Source organism: Nicotiana sylvestris, chromosome 6 (assembly GCF_000393655.2).
Source record: "Nicotiana sylvestris chromosome 6, ASM39365v2, whole genome shotgun sequence".
NCBI lineage: Eukaryota > Viridiplantae > Streptophyta > Magnoliopsida > Solanales > Solanaceae > Nicotiana > Nicotiana sylvestris.
Window position 1 is genome coordinate 127,322,396 of NC_091062.1, and position 18,844 is coordinate 127,341,239.

At 35.2% G+C, this 18,844-nt stretch overlaps 2 protein-coding genes across 3 annotated transcripts; both read left to right on the forward strand.

The window, feature by feature from the left end:
- The first annotated feature begins 2,111 nt into the window (after positions 1–2,111).
- Positions 2,112–4,638, forward strand: LOC138872073 (uncharacterized). Of its 2 annotated transcripts, none has more exons than XM_070150054.1 (6): positions 2,112–2,764; positions 2,848–3,033; positions 3,113–3,532; positions 3,613–4,176; positions 4,262–4,315; positions 4,384–4,638. In XM_070150054.1, exons 3-6 carry the CDS (start codon positions 3,434–3,436, stop codon positions 4,546–4,548), a joined length of 882 nt encoding a protein of 293 aa, XP_070006155.1. In that variant the 5' UTR covers positions 2,112–2,764; positions 2,848–3,033; positions 3,113–3,433; the 3' UTR covers positions 4,549–4,638. The 2 variants fall into 2 exon arrangements, with proteins under 2 accessions (XP_070006155.1, XP_070006156.1); XM_070150055.1 differs by having other exon boundaries at positions 2,940–3,033.
- An 8,739-nt stretch (positions 4,639–13,377) lies between these two features.
- LOC138871252 (uncharacterized) lies at positions 13,378–18,529 on the forward strand. Its single transcript, XM_070149125.1, has 12 exons — positions 13,378–13,560; positions 13,647–13,709; positions 14,050–14,169; positions 14,253–14,876; positions 14,948–15,133; positions 15,392–15,769; positions 15,863–16,027; positions 16,866–16,915; positions 16,996–17,128; positions 17,800–18,110; positions 18,216–18,329; positions 18,415–18,529. The coding sequence occupies exons 1-12, from the start codon at positions 13,378–13,380 to the stop codon at positions 18,527–18,529; spliced, it is 2,442 nt and encodes an 813-aa protein (XP_070005226.1).
- Positions 18,530–18,844: the final 315 nt, after the last annotated feature.

Here is an 18,844-nt window from a genome sequence, read left to right on the forward strand (position 1 = left end):
GTTCCGGCGGTTTTTTTGTTGAATAGCTAACGGAGATGAGGTCGTTTTTGGGGGCGAGCAGTGGCGTAGGCTACAGAGGTGGTCGTCTGGTAAAAAGCTAATCAATTTTAATTCTATGAAACAATTAATTTTTATATATAATTTTTTATAAGAATACAATATACTCGATAACTTTTTGCTATGTGACACTCTTTGCTATGTTTGTGCTTTTTTTTAGAAGGGAATGATTGCTTTTGGTATTGGCATGAGATACGTACACTAGAAGAGTAAAAAAAAATTGGCGGGGGCTTCTTTCGAGTGCGGAACCAAAATATTGTTAATTTTTACTAAAAATACTAAAATAAGTGTAAAAAAAAAAAAGTTACCAAAGTATATATAATTCCACTAATAGTGGCGCTATATAGTAACGTTAACTGTACCGTTACTGTATAACGCCACTATTAGTGGCGTTATACTGACAAACTTACATAGCGCCATTAATAGTGGCGCTATATGTCTTATACCTGAAGACATAGCGCCATTAATAGTGGCGCTATACCCCTTAATACAAATCCCCCATCTTCTTCTTCCTCGTTCCATCTCCGTCTTCCATCTCCCTCTTTTCACTTCTGGTCCCCCCCCACACACACACACCACCGATCTGCCCCAATTTTTAAAAAAAAATAAAAAAAAATTGGGTCCCCCGTCACATAAAAGTTTAATATTTGTGGTCCCACTGTCGAGTAGAGCTTCGTGTTATTGTGGATTCACTCTTCCGGAGTCAAAATTTCGATCTATCTACATTTCAAAAATTCTAAATCGAGGTATTTCGATTTATTTTAAGTTGAAACTTTTATAACAATGCATATTACTTGATTTGTATGTGTTCTATTTCGGTTTGTGTTTATTTTTTCCGAAACTAGCATGTTAAATTTTATCCGGATTTAATTTTAGTGTTGTATAAAAATATGTAAATTAGTCTAAAAATGTGTTTGTTAATATCCTCATGTATATTTATGTGTTTTTATGCCGTTTAGTTTAGATTATTTTTTAGCGTAGTAAAATGTATACTTTATTAGCGTAGTAAAACGTAGACCTTTTTAGCGTAGTAAAACGTAGACCCCTTTAGCGTAGTAAAATGTAGAGCCTTGTAGCGTAGTATTGTGTAGTAATTGTTTAATTATCTTATATTCTAGCACGAAACCCATATATATATATATATATATATATATATATATATATATATATATATATATATATATATATATAATTTTTACAATTTAGTTATTAAATAAATATGAATAAAAATTATTAAAAAAACATAAAATTATTAATGATAGTTTGGTAACACTGAGCTTCAGAAAATCTAGCACGAAACCCATAAAGACATATATTTATATATATATGTATATATATATATATATATATATATAATTTTTAAAATTAAGTTATTAAAAAATATGAATAAAAATTATTAAAAAAACATAAAATTATTAATGATAGTTTGGTGCCACTGGGCCTCAGAAAATCTAGCACGAAACCCATAATTATAAATATATATATATATATATATATATATATATATATATATATATATATATATATATATTTACAATTTAGTTATTAAATAAATATGAATAAAAATTATTAAAAAACATAAAATTATTAATGATAGTTGGTACCACTGAGTTTCAGAAAATCTAGCACGAAACCCATAATTATAAAAATTATATATATATATATATATATATATATATATATATATATATATATATATAATTTTTACAATTAAGTTATTAAAAAATATGAATTTAAATTATTAAAAAAACATAAGATTATTAATGATAGTTTTGTACCACTGGGCACGAAACCCATAAGTTTATATATAATTTTATACAATTAAGTTGTTAAAAAATATGAATTTAAATTATAAAAAACACACATAAATTTTAATGATAGTTATTAAAAATTATGAATTTTCAGTTGACGACATGGATGCACCTATACATCCCGGCCCTCGGACGTCGGAGCTACTACCCCTACAGCCTCAGCATAGATCCGAGCATATATGGGGGGGAGGGGGGGGGAGTTGCTTACGCAGACTTTTCGGGGGAGGAGAGTGGATTTATTGTGGGAGTTTTTGACTCCTCCCCGCGTTCTACATCCCCGTGTGGTCCATCACCTGGAGGAGATGGGATTATATAGGATCATTAGCATTGGTCGGATACAGCTCGACTATGCTTTGATCACGGCGTTGATTGAGCGGTGGCGACCGGAGACGCACACTTTCCATCTACCCATCGGCGAAGCCACCATCACACTCCAGGACGTCGAGATTTTATATGGCCTGTCCACCGATGGCTTGTCAGTCTTACTGCCTGGGAACATGAGATATTTTAACCGGGCTGCATATATGGATATGCTACACAGGCTCACGGGCTTCAGGTCCGAGGACCCAGATGTAGCAATTGGGGAGTAGTCGTATGCAATTGGTCCACATTAGAGACCACTTGGTGCAGATCCACGATACTATCACCGATGACTCAGCAGATGTGGATGTGGAGCAATATACGAGGTGGTTGTTGCTCCTTCTATTTGGGGGGTCTTGTTCCCGAACACTTCGGGGAACCTAGTGAGCCTTCGTTTTCTGCATCATATTGCGGACTTTGATGATACAGTCAGCTACAGCTGGGGTGGTGCTGTCCTATCTTTTTTGTACAGGAAGATGTGTCGGGCATCCATGGGCACACAGAGAGACGTTTGTGGCTTTCTTCCACTTCTACAGGTGACAACTTATTCAAATAATTTGTCGTTTAGTTCCAATTCTACCTAGTTAGAGTTAATCTTTACGTCAACTTTCTGTTTTAGGTTTGGGTGTGGGAGCGATTTCTGCAACTTCGGCCACCTCTACCACAGCTACCGGCTAATGTACATATTCCTGATCTCCCTCTAGCTTGTAGGTGGGTATTGCGTCGTAGACTTGCACGAGAGTATCATGGCCATCATAATCTCCCGTTCTGTAGGGATGTGTTGGATTTTCTGGAGGATGCACAGGTGAATATCTAACTAAACTTACCAATTAATTTTTAACTAGGTGTTGCGCAAACTAACGGTTTGTGTTATTATTTGATAGTTCATCTGGACGTCGTACAGCGAAGAGCTGATAGGTACCCTGCCAGCGTATTGCACGCACGGTCGCCATATTTGGAGGGCTTCCGTCCCTCTCACGTGCCTCGATATTGTTGAGCATCATGCCTTAGAGCGAGTATTTCGTCAGTTTGGATTTCCGCAGTCTATACTGACTCAGCCTGCATGGGACCCTTTACATTATGAGAGGGATGATAGGATGAGAGTGGACGACACATTTATTGAGTGGCTGACAGCGTAGTTGGGTATTTGGGACAGCCGAGGGGACTTGACCCCAGCTCCGCAACACTTTCCTATCGACGTTTATATGGCATGGTACCACACTGTTTCCCGACTTTTTATCGGGAACCCAGTTCATCAGGTAGATGGTCGATACGTCTCATACGCCGGGAGACATGAGGCTCTGGTATGTTTTCTGTTATTATCAATTACTTTAATAGTAATTTCTAGTCAAATACGTAGTTTATATTAAAAACTTTTGTGCAGGAGATTGGATTGCATACCGTATATCGTATGGGGCAGCAGATGCAGAGTTATGTCCACGACCCTGTGATCATGCAGGACTATAGTCGTTGCATAATGGATGTGGCTGCCCAGGCACTGCAGCGAGGCCGATCGGATCAGCGTTTGGCACACCAGCCAGATTATGTTGACCCAGCCACATACCAGCGAGGTCGTGGTATGCCAAGGGGTGGTGGCCGACGAGCTGCTGCTGCTCCACGACGACCTGCTGGTGTTGGACGACGCGGTCGTGGGCGGAGAGGAGGTCCCCAGCAAGGGGGCTTTGAGGCTCCTGCTGATGATGTTGCTGCTGATATGGGAGGTGGCATGCATGAGACCGACATGCCGTCTTACAGCCTTGGCATTTATGACACTCCAGGGACGTCGCAGGTGACCCCATCGGGTCAATTCTTGATCATGGGCTCGGATTTTCAAGGAGTGGAGTTGGGTAGATATTTCCCTGGCCCGTCTACCACTGATGAGTCTCGACCGATCCGAGATTTTGATAGTGGGCACCGACTGAGTTATGGCAGCTCATCACATGCGCAGGTATGAGTTTATTAGTATTAATTTTATTACTGTTTTTACTATAACTTATTTATTTTGTTTTAACTTTATTAATTTACTTTTTTAGGCTTCATGCGATGCTGCGACAGATGACTACATTCAGGATCCAGACACGATTATGGTAAGACAATATATATTTTTGTGAATTGTTATGTAGTTTTCTATACTAAGTTTGATATTATTATGTAGCCTTCTACTGGACCTGACAGCACCACCGATACATGTCATCCTGTGCCGCATCCAGCCATAAGGAGACGACTTGATGATGATGATCCTGATAGCGTACCCGGGCGGCAGGGGATGCGCCTCAGGCCAACGGCTACTTTGAGACACACCGGATGCGGGACACATTGATTCGGTCTTCCATATTTTTGTTTTTTTGGTGTAAATAATATTTTTTTGTACATTAACAACAATATTTAGTCGAATATGACAGTTACTTTTTTTAGTTCAAATTTCGTTTTATAGTTTTTGGTATAGTAACACAACAACTTAAACTTAACTTCCACTTAAATTAAAATAAAATTAAGTACAACAAACAAGGAAAACATTAGTACAACACAAACACAAACATAACAGGCCAACATAATAAAAAGACATGACATATGAAAATGACACTAAACACATACACGTAAATGCTCCATCCTCAGTTGTCATTTATTCTTCGCTCCAACCACTTAAATCGTTCTTCCATTTGTTCTTTTTCTTCTTCTAACTCTTTCACTCTCGCATTCACCTCCGCAAGTTCCCGTTTATATTTTTTGTTGCGTTCCTTGTGTGCTTCACAATTCCGTTCAGCTCTCCATTTTTTATCTTCCACCTCCTTTAGTTTCTCCCTCATATCTGTAATAATTCTATCTGCCTCCTTTTGTATTCTATGCTGGTATAACAACATATTATGAAATTCCTGTAATCTATCCCTGTAGCTTTCCTGATAACATGGTTCCTCAGCCCATTCATCAAATTCACAAGTAGGTTCGTCGGGTTGCTTGTACAACTTGTTCATACAGCACCAATAGCGGCGTCCAACGTTAGCACCTTCCCACCCACAATCCATCATGCATGGTTTTCCACATAAGCAAATTGGTGGACGACCAGGTTGAGCCATTTGTGAACTATTTGCTTATAATAAAAACCTTACTTACTTTTAATGAAATATTTCTTGGGGGAAATTTTTAGCACACAAAATAACTACAATGACCCCATTATTTATAGGCTAAACAATACACATATAACGCCATATCTAATGGCGCTATATTAGATAGCGCCATATCTAATGGTGCTATATTACATAGCGCCATATCATGATGTTGACGAGACGACTTTATGTCAGCCGGTCACACATATCTAATGGCGCCATATCATGACGTTGACGAGACGACTTTATGTCAGCCGGTCACACATATCTAATGGCGCCATATCATGATGTTTTCAGCTTTTTCAGTTCGACAAGACAAGACACACATAGCGCCATATATATAATTTGTGTATTAAATATCGTGATAGCGACAAGACAACACACATAATAAATATACCGATAATTATATTAAATTATTATTTAAATAGGTAAAAAGGGAAAGTACAAATCATAATTAACAAACAAGAAAATATTATTTCATAAATACTTAAATCGTATACATAACAACTAATTATTACAACATGAACTCATGGGTAGTTAGGTACAATAGAAGAACACCCGCCCTGAGCTTGATTATTGTTGCCACCCAAAGGACATTTTCTACGGTCGTGGCCTGTTTGCGAGCATATACCACATTTGCGTGCATATACGATATCACTAACATCCATTTGGTTCCGTATACGCGTTCTCTTCTGCACCTGTCTTTTACGCAAATAGGACTTGTTACACACCATTTTAAATGGTTCTGGGGGCCAGTAATACTCAGAACCCACTGGTTGCAGCTGACCACTATATGTGTTTACGTATTTGGAAACACTATATTGTTGATCAATATAGTTGGTCTCCGCATAACCAACACGTTGAAAACACTTGATGGCATGTGAACAAGGCATGTGGTATATTGACCATTTCCCACATGAGCATAACCTTGTGGATTCATTTACAGTATGTACATTATTACCCCGATTATTATGGATAGCGGTGCGAACTTCAAAAATACCTCGTTCGTTATCATATTGCAAAAAGGAATGCCAATGTGCTCGCCGTCTGTATTTCTCTAATCTCTTCATAGGCACTGGCATAAATTCAACACCCCTTTCCATCAATTCCGTTGCAGCTGCAGACCGTTGTACAAACCTCTCCGCCATCTGCTTGAACGACATACGCACCATGGCTGTGACGGGCAATCCTCTTGCCGACTTTAATAACCCGTTGAAGGATTCTGACACGTTTGTAGTAAGAATTCCCCAGCGTCTGCCACCATCTGCATGCAACGTCCACTTTTCAGGATCATGTCGCATTAACCAACGATATGCTGCATCGTCTTCTTGCCTGATAGAATCCATATGCCTCCGGAATTTATGTTGTTGGTGGTCTGTTGCTGCCATCCACATCAAATCATGTAGATCTTTTTTGGGATGTGCCTTCTTGAAATTGGCCTTAAAGTGCCTCACACAGTAACGGTGGTATGCATAAGGTTCTTGCCAGGCAGGAAGGTTCTCCACAGAACTTAATATACCCCCGTGCCGATCAGATATTAGACAAATACCTGAACGATGTTTGACAACGTGCTCTTTCAAGTGGTTCAAAAACATTGTCCACGTCTCTGTGCTTTCATTTTCACAAATAGCAAAGGCTAGAGGAAATATCTGTCCATTTGCATCCACAACCATGGCTATCAATAGCTTGATATCGTACTTTCCATAGACATGAGTTCCGTCTATGGATATTACGGGCCGGCAATACGGAAAACCATCAATTGCTGGCTTAAACGCCCAAAACACGTAATTGAATATATATTCTGGTTTACCCGGACTCCGCTCAAGCTTCCATTCAATAACTGTTCCGGGGTTAAAGTGCTGCAGTGCAGCCATGTAGCTAGGCAGATCTGCAAATGACTTATCCCAGTTACCATAGACTATTTCAAACGCTCTTTTGCGCCCAAGATATGCCTTTCTTTTAGTAATTGTGTGGCCATATTCCTGGTAGACTGCTGTAATGCACTCTTTGATTTTATACCTTATGGACGCTTCGATGTGCGGAATAAGTACAAGAGATATCAAGTCAATATCTAAGTTGAAGTGATTCCCGTTGAAAGTGTCCATTTCGCATGTGTGGGTGGGAATGTATTTACCCACTTTCCACATACCTATTTTCTTCTTCGACGCACGCAACATCCAATTACATGGCCAAAACCACCTGCGGCAAATAGCCTTGTATACCGTCGGACTTGACTCCGATACCTGAATCTCACGACACTCTTTAACATTGTACATTTTACAAGTCATGCTTACGCGTGCTTTATCAGGAAAAAGCATCCCCTTTGCAAGCATCGTTGGTCTAGACTCATCCCACATTGCTGTCCGGATTTCATCAAAATCCCGTGTGAGAGCTTCCACATCTGGAACGGCTGGCAAGTTATCAATATAAGGAATCTCCCTTGAATGATACGACACTTCAGACTCGTTCACTTTTCGTCTATGGGGGGCTCTCTTCAAATCCGGTCCTTCCTCCTCGTCCTCTTCATCACCATCCTAACGAGCAAATGGTGTCTCGTCTCCCAATTCATCGGCAATGTTATCGTAATCGCTGTTCTCTTCCTCACTCTGTTCATCTGCCAGATCCTGATGTAATATGTCGTTTTCGGGCAATTGAGTGAGTACGGGTAGTTCAACTTGCTCGTTTTCACTGCACATTTCAACAAAAATATAAGCTGCTAAATTAATAAATGCTTTATATATGGCTGTAGCTTTTCACTTACAAATTGTAATGTGATGACATTCCATGATGGACGTTTTCAGTTAGGTGATGACTACCGGATGGGTCACTTGTAAAATTCATATTCGGCCGGTACCCCCTATTAAATAAATGAGCGTTAAAATTTATTCAATACGCAAAAATATACATATTAACACAAATGAAAATTGAAGTTTACCACTCTTCTTGTGAATTATGGAAAGCAGGGTATAAATTATTTTCTCGCTGCTCATTCGCCGACGGTGATAAATTTAAATCAAGAAAAATTCTTTCATCTGGAACATGTCCGGCAAAAACTGATCCAGAATAACCACCCGATGACTGGGGGTTATCTCTACTACGCACAACCTCATTTTTTGGAACGTCTTCGACCTTCACGTACATCTCCAACATTGTGATTACAAGAAATTCCCGGCATTCGTCCGGAGTCCTCAAGAAATCACTCAAAGTGTCATCATCGTCGATGTTAAACTCTGAGTAAAAAGCAACCCCTTGCGGCGTAACGGAATACGGATATCTTCCGGTTACTTTGAGTATCACTGAACGTTTTCTCACACTCATTTTTTTGCATAACAACGATATCAATGTTTCGTACTCAATTGAAAGTGGCAATTTAACATTACACTTAGCAGGTAAACTGTAGCCCACAGAGTTATTCTCCATCACAACCTCACCCCCCAATATAATGATACTCTTATTCTACGTTCTTCAGACATAATGAAAAAATGCTGGAGAATTTAACAACAATAGAAACCAACAAGAGTTAAAAAAATTTTTTGAATGAAGTTGGGGCGATTCTACGATGTTTATATAGAAAATGGCTAGCCGGGTAATTTTTTTTTTTTGTATATAGCGCCACAAAAAGTGGCTTTATACACATTTAAATTATTGAACCCAGACATTATTGGTGGGGTCAGGGTATAAGACATATAGCGCCACTATTAATGACACTATGTAAGTTTGTCAGTATAACGCCACTAATAGTGACGCTATACAGTAACAGTACAGTTAACGTTACTGTATAACGCCACTATTAGTGGCGTTATATATACTTTGGTAACTTTTTTTTTTTACACTTATTTTAGTATTTTTAGTAAAAATTAACAATATTTTGGTTCCGCACTCATTATAATGCACTATTACTATTACTACTTATTTTAAAAAATTAACAATATTTTAATATTTTGTAAAAATTAACAATATTTTTAAACACTTATTTTAGTCTTTCTTGTAGAAGACAAACCTGGCAGCCTTTTGCTTTGTCAATGGCAGAAGTTGTCTGTTTGTAGGCTTGGTACTATTACTACTTTTGATTGGTGTATTAGGTAAAGAAGCTTTTGGAGGGAAATATCGGCGCAGAACAGTTACTTCTTGTTCCAGTCCGTGGAAAATGGAGAATAGCCAAAAATACAAGAATAAATTAAAAAGCAATCTTAGCCCTTCATAGTTATATTGACACATGTCATCCATTTACATGTGCATTGATGGTTATTGGAGCCTTAAGTAATAGAGCAGAGCAGACCCTAGTTGATCAATAGTCTATCACCTTTCATCCGCTAACTTTCTAAGTCAAAGCGCCACTACAACATAATGTATTTAATTCTACAAAACACAACGTAGCTAATTATGAAAATTTTCATGGCTAAACACTTTAGCTACATTATTTTTTTCCGTAACATTCGTAGCAAAATGTACCGTAGTTAAAAGTTAGCTACAAACTTTACATGGTCCGTAGCTAAGGATTAATACTTATCGCTACGAAATTTTTGTACAGTAGCTATACATATAGCAATAATTTTATACTTTAGCCACGACAAATACATTTATAGCAAATGATTTTATACTCTTGTCACGATAAATAAATTTATAGCTATCTTTATATGGTAGCCACAAAGTATTATAGCGTGGTAAAAGATTTAAATTTATTTGGCGACAGAAATTCAGATATATAACTACTTTCATATAGTAGCCCGTAGCAAAAATATTTTTGTTTAGCTACGGACTAAAAGTTCCGTGGCTACAAATCATACAAAAAAGTCGTGGTTAGCTTATTTTATTATATTTTAATTTTTTGACAAAAAAGTTAATTTATTGTACTGACAAAAGTTTCTCTCACAAATCCCCTGTTTTGTAACTATTTGATTTTTTTCTAAATTTTTTCAATTATTCTGTGGTTGTGCATAATATATTAAAACAAATAACATCTTAAGCTTGAGAAATAACTTATTCTACGCAAATTGGCATTTAAAAAATTTCACAAAATAAATTCCAAAATACACATTTGTACTAATAAATTAATAGCATCTGCAGTGCATCTATGGTTGACTTTGAAACAGTTAATGAAATGTTAAAATATATACTCCTATTAAAATAATAAGCAGTGCATATATGGTTTATGGATTTGCTGTATTGCCAAGCTGTGATATATGCAATTGAGGGCTATTGCGTAGCACGATCTAAAATGCATTTTGCATTTAGTAGAGATACATATTATTGTTCGCTTGTTGCCAGATACTCATCTTAATGACAAAGACAAAGACAGGGTAGCTATAATGGCAACTGCATTGCACGATATAATGTAATCTGATCTGATACTTGTATTTTGGGAAAATATTAGCACGTATGCTTCAACGATTGAGTGATCAATACATTTGATTGTACTTAAGAATTTCGGGATACACCTACAGAATATATACAAAATGTTTTCTACATTATATAATAGGATTGTATTCCATTATTAATTGATAAGTCCCTCCTCTCTGTTTTGTGTTCGAATTTTCTTCTATCATTATAATACTGCTTATAGTGCTCCACCTCAAATTGAGTGTTGCGTTTCGCTTATCTATCTGGGCCTGAATTTCAGTATCTTTGACAAAACAATTTCGGGGTGCATTATAAATAGGGAAAACTACCCTCTATAGCCCCTCAAAATTTTAATAGCATATGTTTTGTCCTACTTACAAAAAATGGTCATTCGGCCCAAAAGTATTGCATATAGTAGCTGAAAGGAATGAGTTTGACAACATAAGCACTTGTAGCTTAGTGGATAGAGCGCTTGTTTCCTAACCTAAAGGTCGTAGGTTCGACCCCTACTTGGCGCAATATATAAATATTTATTTGCAATGTATATATATTGTATCCTAAGTACGACAGTGTATCCTTGGTGTATATCTTGAGTGTGCTTGTGTATCTATAGTGTATATATTTGTGTACCCCAAATGTATTTTGCATCGTGAATGTATAATCTGTCTAAACAATGTATCAAAATTGTATATAATGTGTATTTTCTAATATGTAAACATAGTATATATAAATTATATACAATTTTGTATGTGTAATGTGTGCACACTGTGTATTTGGAGTGTATCATGTATTTTTGTATAGTGACAGTCTTTTTTGTATATATTTTGTATAGTTTCATCTATTTTGTACATTTTTTGTATAGTGACAGTTTATTTTATATATTTTTTGTATAGTGACAGTCTATTTGTATATTTTTTGTATAGTGACAGTCTATTTTGTATATTTTTTGTATAGTGACAGTCTATTGTATATAAATTGTACAATAAGAGTCTATTTGTATATTTTACGAATAGTGACAACCTATTTTCTATGTACCTTCCACTACCTTTATCCCTTGTACGGTTGTACCCTACCATTTTTTATGTAGTGATAGTCTTTCTTGTATATATTTTGTATTGTGACATCTATTTTGTATATATTTTGTATAGTGACATCTATTTTGTATAATGATAGTGTATTTAGTATATAAATTGTATAATGATAGTCTATTTTGTATATTTTTTTGTATAGTGGCAGTCTATTTGTATATCTTGTATATAGTGACAGTCATTTTTGTATATTGAATGACTACACGTTTGTAATTGATGAGATGCATCTTACTGTGATTTTTAATTATTTATTATTTGTTAGTCTAGGAATTGTAACAAATGGAGTATACTCTACGGATGCTATGTTTGAACTTACATAGTATTATATAAATAAAAATTTCAGTTTCTCAAAAAAAATAAAAATATACTCCACAATTCTTAAAAGGAAAGATGCAAAACAAGCAAAAACTGAAAATTGATTATTCTTTTTTGGCAACTAAAAAATTTTCATTATCAATGGAGTAATGTATAGTAAAACGACCCGACATGTATAGTGAATATTTTTTCCTGTATAACCATATCTTGAATAAAAATAAAATTCTATTAAGTGCATGTAATATCAATCTTACTATTGAAACTATCAAATTGAGAAAAAAATTCCTGACAACATCTTGTCTGAATTAAATTCAAAAGTCTCCAACCAGTTCATCAACCAAAAGTAAATGAAAAAGTTGTTAAATTTTCTAGTGGCGATCTTTTTATTCATGAAAAGAGCTGAACTCTGATATATAATGCTTGTTGTCGATTTTTTTAATCTCTTTTCAATAAATTCTTCCGTCGAAATTTTAGTAGTGTACTCACTTGCATGCAAAAAAGCTGAAAAAGGGAAAGGGTGTGCCGATCTTTAAGTTTTTGGCTAGCTATGATAATTAATTTTTGGCTTCAAACTGCATAATAGATTTTTGGGCTAGTGTTTGTCAAAAGTTTCAGCCGAACGGCTAAAAGTGAAATTATCTCTTATAAATAGTTAATAACTAACCCACATGATATTAGGAATTTTTACTTCCTATAGAATAGGTTAACTCCCTATTTATTTAAAATAAATACCATTTAAATAAATTACTTCCTATAGATATGTTATATGGTTTATAGCAAAATTTTTAATTTTGGGTATCTCCTACACTTAAGCCACGATACTCGCTATGTTTTATTTCCCTCTCTCCACTCTTAGATTTTCTCTCTCATAGATACCGTTTTTCATACAACTTCTCAATACAAGATCACTCTCTCTCTCTCTCTAAATTGATACAATTTATTTTTCATTCCAAATCTCCTGTAATCGCGCTAAAAATCAGAATCCTCCTCACCCACAGCGTTGCTTCCTCCTTCTCCAATCTCGGGTAAACCCTAATTTCATCTACATTGTACTGATTTGTTTCTATAATTAGTAAGGCAAGTATTTTTTTTTATTTTTGCCATTTTTGTTTATTCTCAACATCTCTACTCACCAAATTGTATCTAATCAACAGAACCCAAGTCGTATTCTCATAATGTCTGAGAATACACCCCCGCAAGTTAATTACTAGAGGTATACCCACTAAAATTCTCAATTTCGATGGGCCCTCTTTCTCCTTGCAAATCACTCAAGGGGAATTGGATGCAGGTTTAGCCAAAAATATGGCATTGGAGAAGAGAACAATAGATCGACATGAAAATTTCAAAGAAACCCAAGTCGAGAAATCAATGAAGGAAACAAGACTTGTCATTCCAGAAAAGAGGAAAATCCATATTTCTGAAGCTTCATCTGTTAAGAGGAAGGAGGTTGAAGCAAGTAAAAGCTCAGATAAAGTCGAAGAAAAGGTAATTTTCTGATGTATTCATCTGTAGTATTCATGTATTCAACTGTATTTATACGTATAACGTTGTTCAATTTTCTGTTAAAAAAGGTTATTCAACGCATTTTTGTACCTTTAGAAAATAATGATACAGATATGTATATGTATTCTGATGTATTTTTATAGTTGTATTTTTAAGAATTTTCAAGGTTTCCATCACTATTTTTTATTCTAATTTCAATGTATTTATTTGTTATCATATGTATTCATGTTGATTGTATTTATGTCATGTGTGTTGTATGCAGTTGTTTTTATATGTATTTAGCCTTGTCATTGTATTTAGTTGTATTCATATGTATTCATGTCAGATATACTATGAAATATGCGTTGTATTAAGTTATATTTATACTTCTAGGTAGTTTTAGTTGTATTCATATGTATTCATGTCAGATTTACTATGAAATATGTGTTGTATTCAGTTGTATTTATATGTATTTATTCTTGTTAAATGCAGGGAATTAAGCTTTTTGTGAAAAAACAGCCAATATTTGCACCGCATATCAGTGTATATACTAACACTGACATAGTCTCCGAGTTAAAGAGAACCTTACTCCAGAGCAATACAAACAACTGGGTAATACTTGCTTTGGAAATTTCCTTCAAATGAAGCGTTGTGAAGTCCAACATCAACTCTTCATATGCTTTATGTCTCTCCAGTTAGAAGGAACTCCTAACAATGTATTTGCAATACACGTCAATGGTACTTCATTACATTTCATATTAAGGGAGTTTGCGCTTGTGACTGGCCTCAAATGTGTTGGTAATGATGCCGATTTTAAGTTTAGTGAAAAAGTTCCTAACTGGCTTATTGAGACTTACTTTGGAGGTGCCAATCTTGTCAAGAAGAAACATTTGATGAAATGCTTTGCTGACAAGAATTGGGGTCCCGACAATGATGGTGATGCCTTGAAGATAGCTTTGTTGTATTTCATACACACCTTTATTTTTTCATCCGATAAGAGCAACACAACTATACCAAGGCTACATTTTGACTTGGTAGAGAATGAGTGCTATTCTGAATATCATTGGGGTTTAAAAGCATATGAAACGATGACAAAATCGATTAGCAAGAAGATGGATGCTCAGAAGAAGTATTATAGGATAGTTGGGATGCCCCTAGCTATGCAGGTGTGGTTTTATGAGTGTTGTCCAGATGTTGATCCCAAAATTGCACTTCAATTTGATAATCTGGTCCCCAGAATACTCAATTGGAGAACCACCGGAAATCAGCCAAACTTTGCTTATCTGATGAACAACATGTTCAATGACAAGGCAAATATGGTACTATACAATTTGTATCGTGGCTAGTTTAGATTTTATTAATCATTAATTCTACATACATTTGCATACAGAAGTATACAGTTGCATACACTTGCATACAAATGCATATAGATGTTGCATACATTTGCATACAGGATACTGCATACATTTGCATTCAGATGCATACAGCAGTATACACTTGCATACAAATGCATACAGATGTTGCATACATTTGCATTCATGATACTGCATACATTTGCATTCAGATGCATACAATAGTATACAGTTGTATTCAGATGCATACAGATGCTGCATACACTTGCATACAGATGTTACATACAGGATACTGCATACATTTGCATTCAGATGCATACAATAGTATACAGTTGTTGTAGCCTTCATTATTAATTCTTCATACTATTGCATATAATTTCCCAACATTTTGTGTTGCCTTAATTTCAATACAAATTACAGTTTGGTTCCAGATCTGCATGTGTATGTTTGTAGTAAGACTTTGATTGTATTTCGTTTTTTAGATTGTTTACAAGGACATCCATCCAACCGATATAGAGCTTGCCATTATTCAGATTCCTCCCCTAGGCGTTTATGTTGAGAACAGTCCTACTCCTCCTCATTCAGATAAGCCGGGAGAGGATTCAGATGACTTTTCTCCTACACCTGATCTTCAATGTAAGAAGAAACATGTTACAAGTGTTGGTCCATCTTCATCACCGCCCTATAAAAAGCGCAAGGAACACGAAAGACATCCCTCAAATACAGAGTATCAATCCAAGATTCCTCCTGTTTGTGTATCCGAATTTGGACAGAATGTTTTGCATCACAATCAGCTGGCAGATTCCAAAAATGACAAAGTATCTTCTTTAAGGAAAGACCTAAATTCATTCAAAGAATATGTAAGTATTTATCCACATATTAAACATTACAGTTTAGTGCTTAACATTCATATATTTTTGGCGCAATCTTCTAATTATTTCTATCTTGTTAAGGTTGTGGGAGAGTTCAAGTCTCTGAGAACATTGATCAATGATAACTTTAAGATGCTTTCTGACCATCTTCAACACAATCAGCAAAATAAAAGTTTACACCAGAGAAAGGAACCCATAGGGAGACGTGATGATGGTATTGACACAGGTGTCGGGGATAATGTTGAGGTTTAACATTTTTAACATCTTTAGCATATGTTTATATCTCCTGTTTACTATTATTCTTAAATAATTGTATTTTAAAATTTGTATGTATTCGACAAGTATTTAACTGCCTCATTAAAATGTTAGATGTATTCGACCAACAACATATATTTAAATGTATTCAAATGTATGTTAACCTTAATATGTAGTTGGAATTAACTGTTGTATTTAAATGTATTCAGCCGTATTTTAATGTATTCAGATTTGTTATTCTTGAATATGTGTGATGTATTTCACTAAGATTTCCATTACCAAAATCAGTTTCCTTACTGTATTTATATGTATTTAACTGTATTCATACACTAAGTTACTACACTAACAATGATGCATACGACTAACAGAAAATAGTGCTTAATGCTCAATGTGTAGAGTAAAGAGTTGAGGTGAATACTACATCAGAAGTGCCGTGCAACATACCACCTATAGGTCAAGAGGGTGTATCTACAGAATTCTATGTATCTCAATTTGAGCTGGACGACAAGTTTCTTCCCAGTCAAATTCCAGAAACTAGAATTGTGATACACAACAGTGCAAAAAAGTTGAATCAACCCCAGTACCATCTCATAGGAATCGACAACCAAGTAGATGGTATTCTTCGCCTTATGAGTCTAACTTCGACTCCGCATGTTAGTGTTTTTATAAACTAATGATCTATTTCCTCATGGTTTTTAAAATTAAAAGTCTCTATTCACGAATTCAATGAACAACAGGTACCTCAGTAAAGTTGACCCTCATTTTTGAAAAAAGACACCCCTTTGAGGATGGTTCAATAACGAGGCCACATCCTACATTAATCATTCAGGAATATGACAAATGGGTTCGTGATGGTCTTTTCGCTAGGCATGATCAGAGGTGAGTTTTTTCCCGGTATGTGTATTAAGTTTTTATATTTTAAAACATGTATATAATATTTTTTTATATCATACCTGTAGAAGTAATTTGGAAGACCATTACAAGAAGAACAAGTCAACACTTCATATACCATTGGATTTTGGAGTTGATCAAGTTAATTCAAAAAATTGGTTTTACCTTCTATCGTTTGACGGAAAGCTATGGGATGACAACGTAAGATTTACCCCTTCCAACTCCACTATAATTTATTTATTTAGTATTGGTTTTTCTAGTTGTATAGTTCACAATGATGTTACAACTAAATCTGCTGTATTTAATTATATTCAAGTGTATTCTAGCAATTTTTATTACCTGAAAATGTATTATGTTTTAAATTGAATCTGTATGATGAATGTAATGGCATCATTACTGCTGAAGAACTGCTGTATTTTAATGTATTCTGATGTATTTTCAAATTTATTATATGTTGTAACTACCATATGTATTACAGTAATATGTATTTAACTGACTCATTTGCTTTGAATAACAACATGTGCTGGAATGTATTCAGATGTATTTTAACATCAATGGGTAGTTGTAATATCTTTAATATCTGTTGTAGTATCTTGAACAGTATTATCTGCTATATTTTAACAGTTTTTGCTGTAATACCTGTTGTAATATCTGCTGAATTTTAACTGTATTCATACACTCTGTATTTTAACATCAATTGGTATTTATTCTTGAATATCTGCTGTAATACAACGTATTCAGATGTATTTTTCTCTATTCAGATATATTATTCTTTAATTCGTGTGATGTATTTAACTGAATCTTCACTTGTCATATTTTTTTTCTTAGTTTGATTAATTGGACTCACACTATGTAATTAAATTTGTGTATAGAATATTGACGTCATATTCTACTATCTGAGAAAGAAGGGAAAGTACAATCAAACAAACAACTTCAAGTATACAACTGTTGATTGTATATTCAAGACAAGAATAGCTAAAATCTTCGACAAGTATGCTGATACAGATAGTAATGCTAATGTAGCCAAAGAAGAGGATGTGGTATGTGAGTACATAAGGGGATACCGATTGCTAGCTAATGTACCTTGGCATACTGTTGACAATGTCTTGATACCAGTCAACTTGAAGGACAAACTATACTGGGTATTGGCTGTTGTCTCATTCAACGAGAGATGTATCAAAGTGTATGACTCGTACAGATCTGCAGGTCATGATGCCTATGTAGCTTCTGAGATAGATAAGCTAGCTAAGCTTGTACCTCTGTATCTATAAATCAGTGGCTTTTACAGAGATAGTCAAGGCGTAGATTGGTCTATTTACTCAGCATACACTGACAAGTCACATACTGATCCCTTTGAAGTTTTTTTCATATCAGATCTGCCTCAACAGAAAGCTGGGAGCATGTAAGTATTCAATCATCATTCTTGTATGTTATATACAAATATAATTGTATGAATTATTTTTAATTGTTTCAATCAACATTTTTAGGGATTGTGGGGTGCATGTTACGGCATACGCAGAGTTTCTGAGCACTCTTGGTGAGATTCCACAAACAATATTTGATTCTAATCTACTCCGTCAAAGATATGGTGCTCTCCTATGAGACTATGCTATGCGGAAGATTGACGCTGATTCCATAAGCGAGAATGAAGCACCCTCAAATATTGCTAGGCAAATCACGTAGTCAGATTCAAAGTTGCAGATAGTGTTAGAGTAGCTTTAGGTTAATGTAGTTTTAGAATGTTATTTTTAGGTGAATACTGTTTTTTGAGTAGTTTTTTTGGTGAAGATGGTATTCAGTTAGAAAAAACCATCACTTTATCAACAGTATTCGTGTATGACAATTGCAACTTTGCAATCGATGTTTCATTGTTTTCTTCATAAGTATTAATGCTTATTCTTCAGTTTATATTCATAT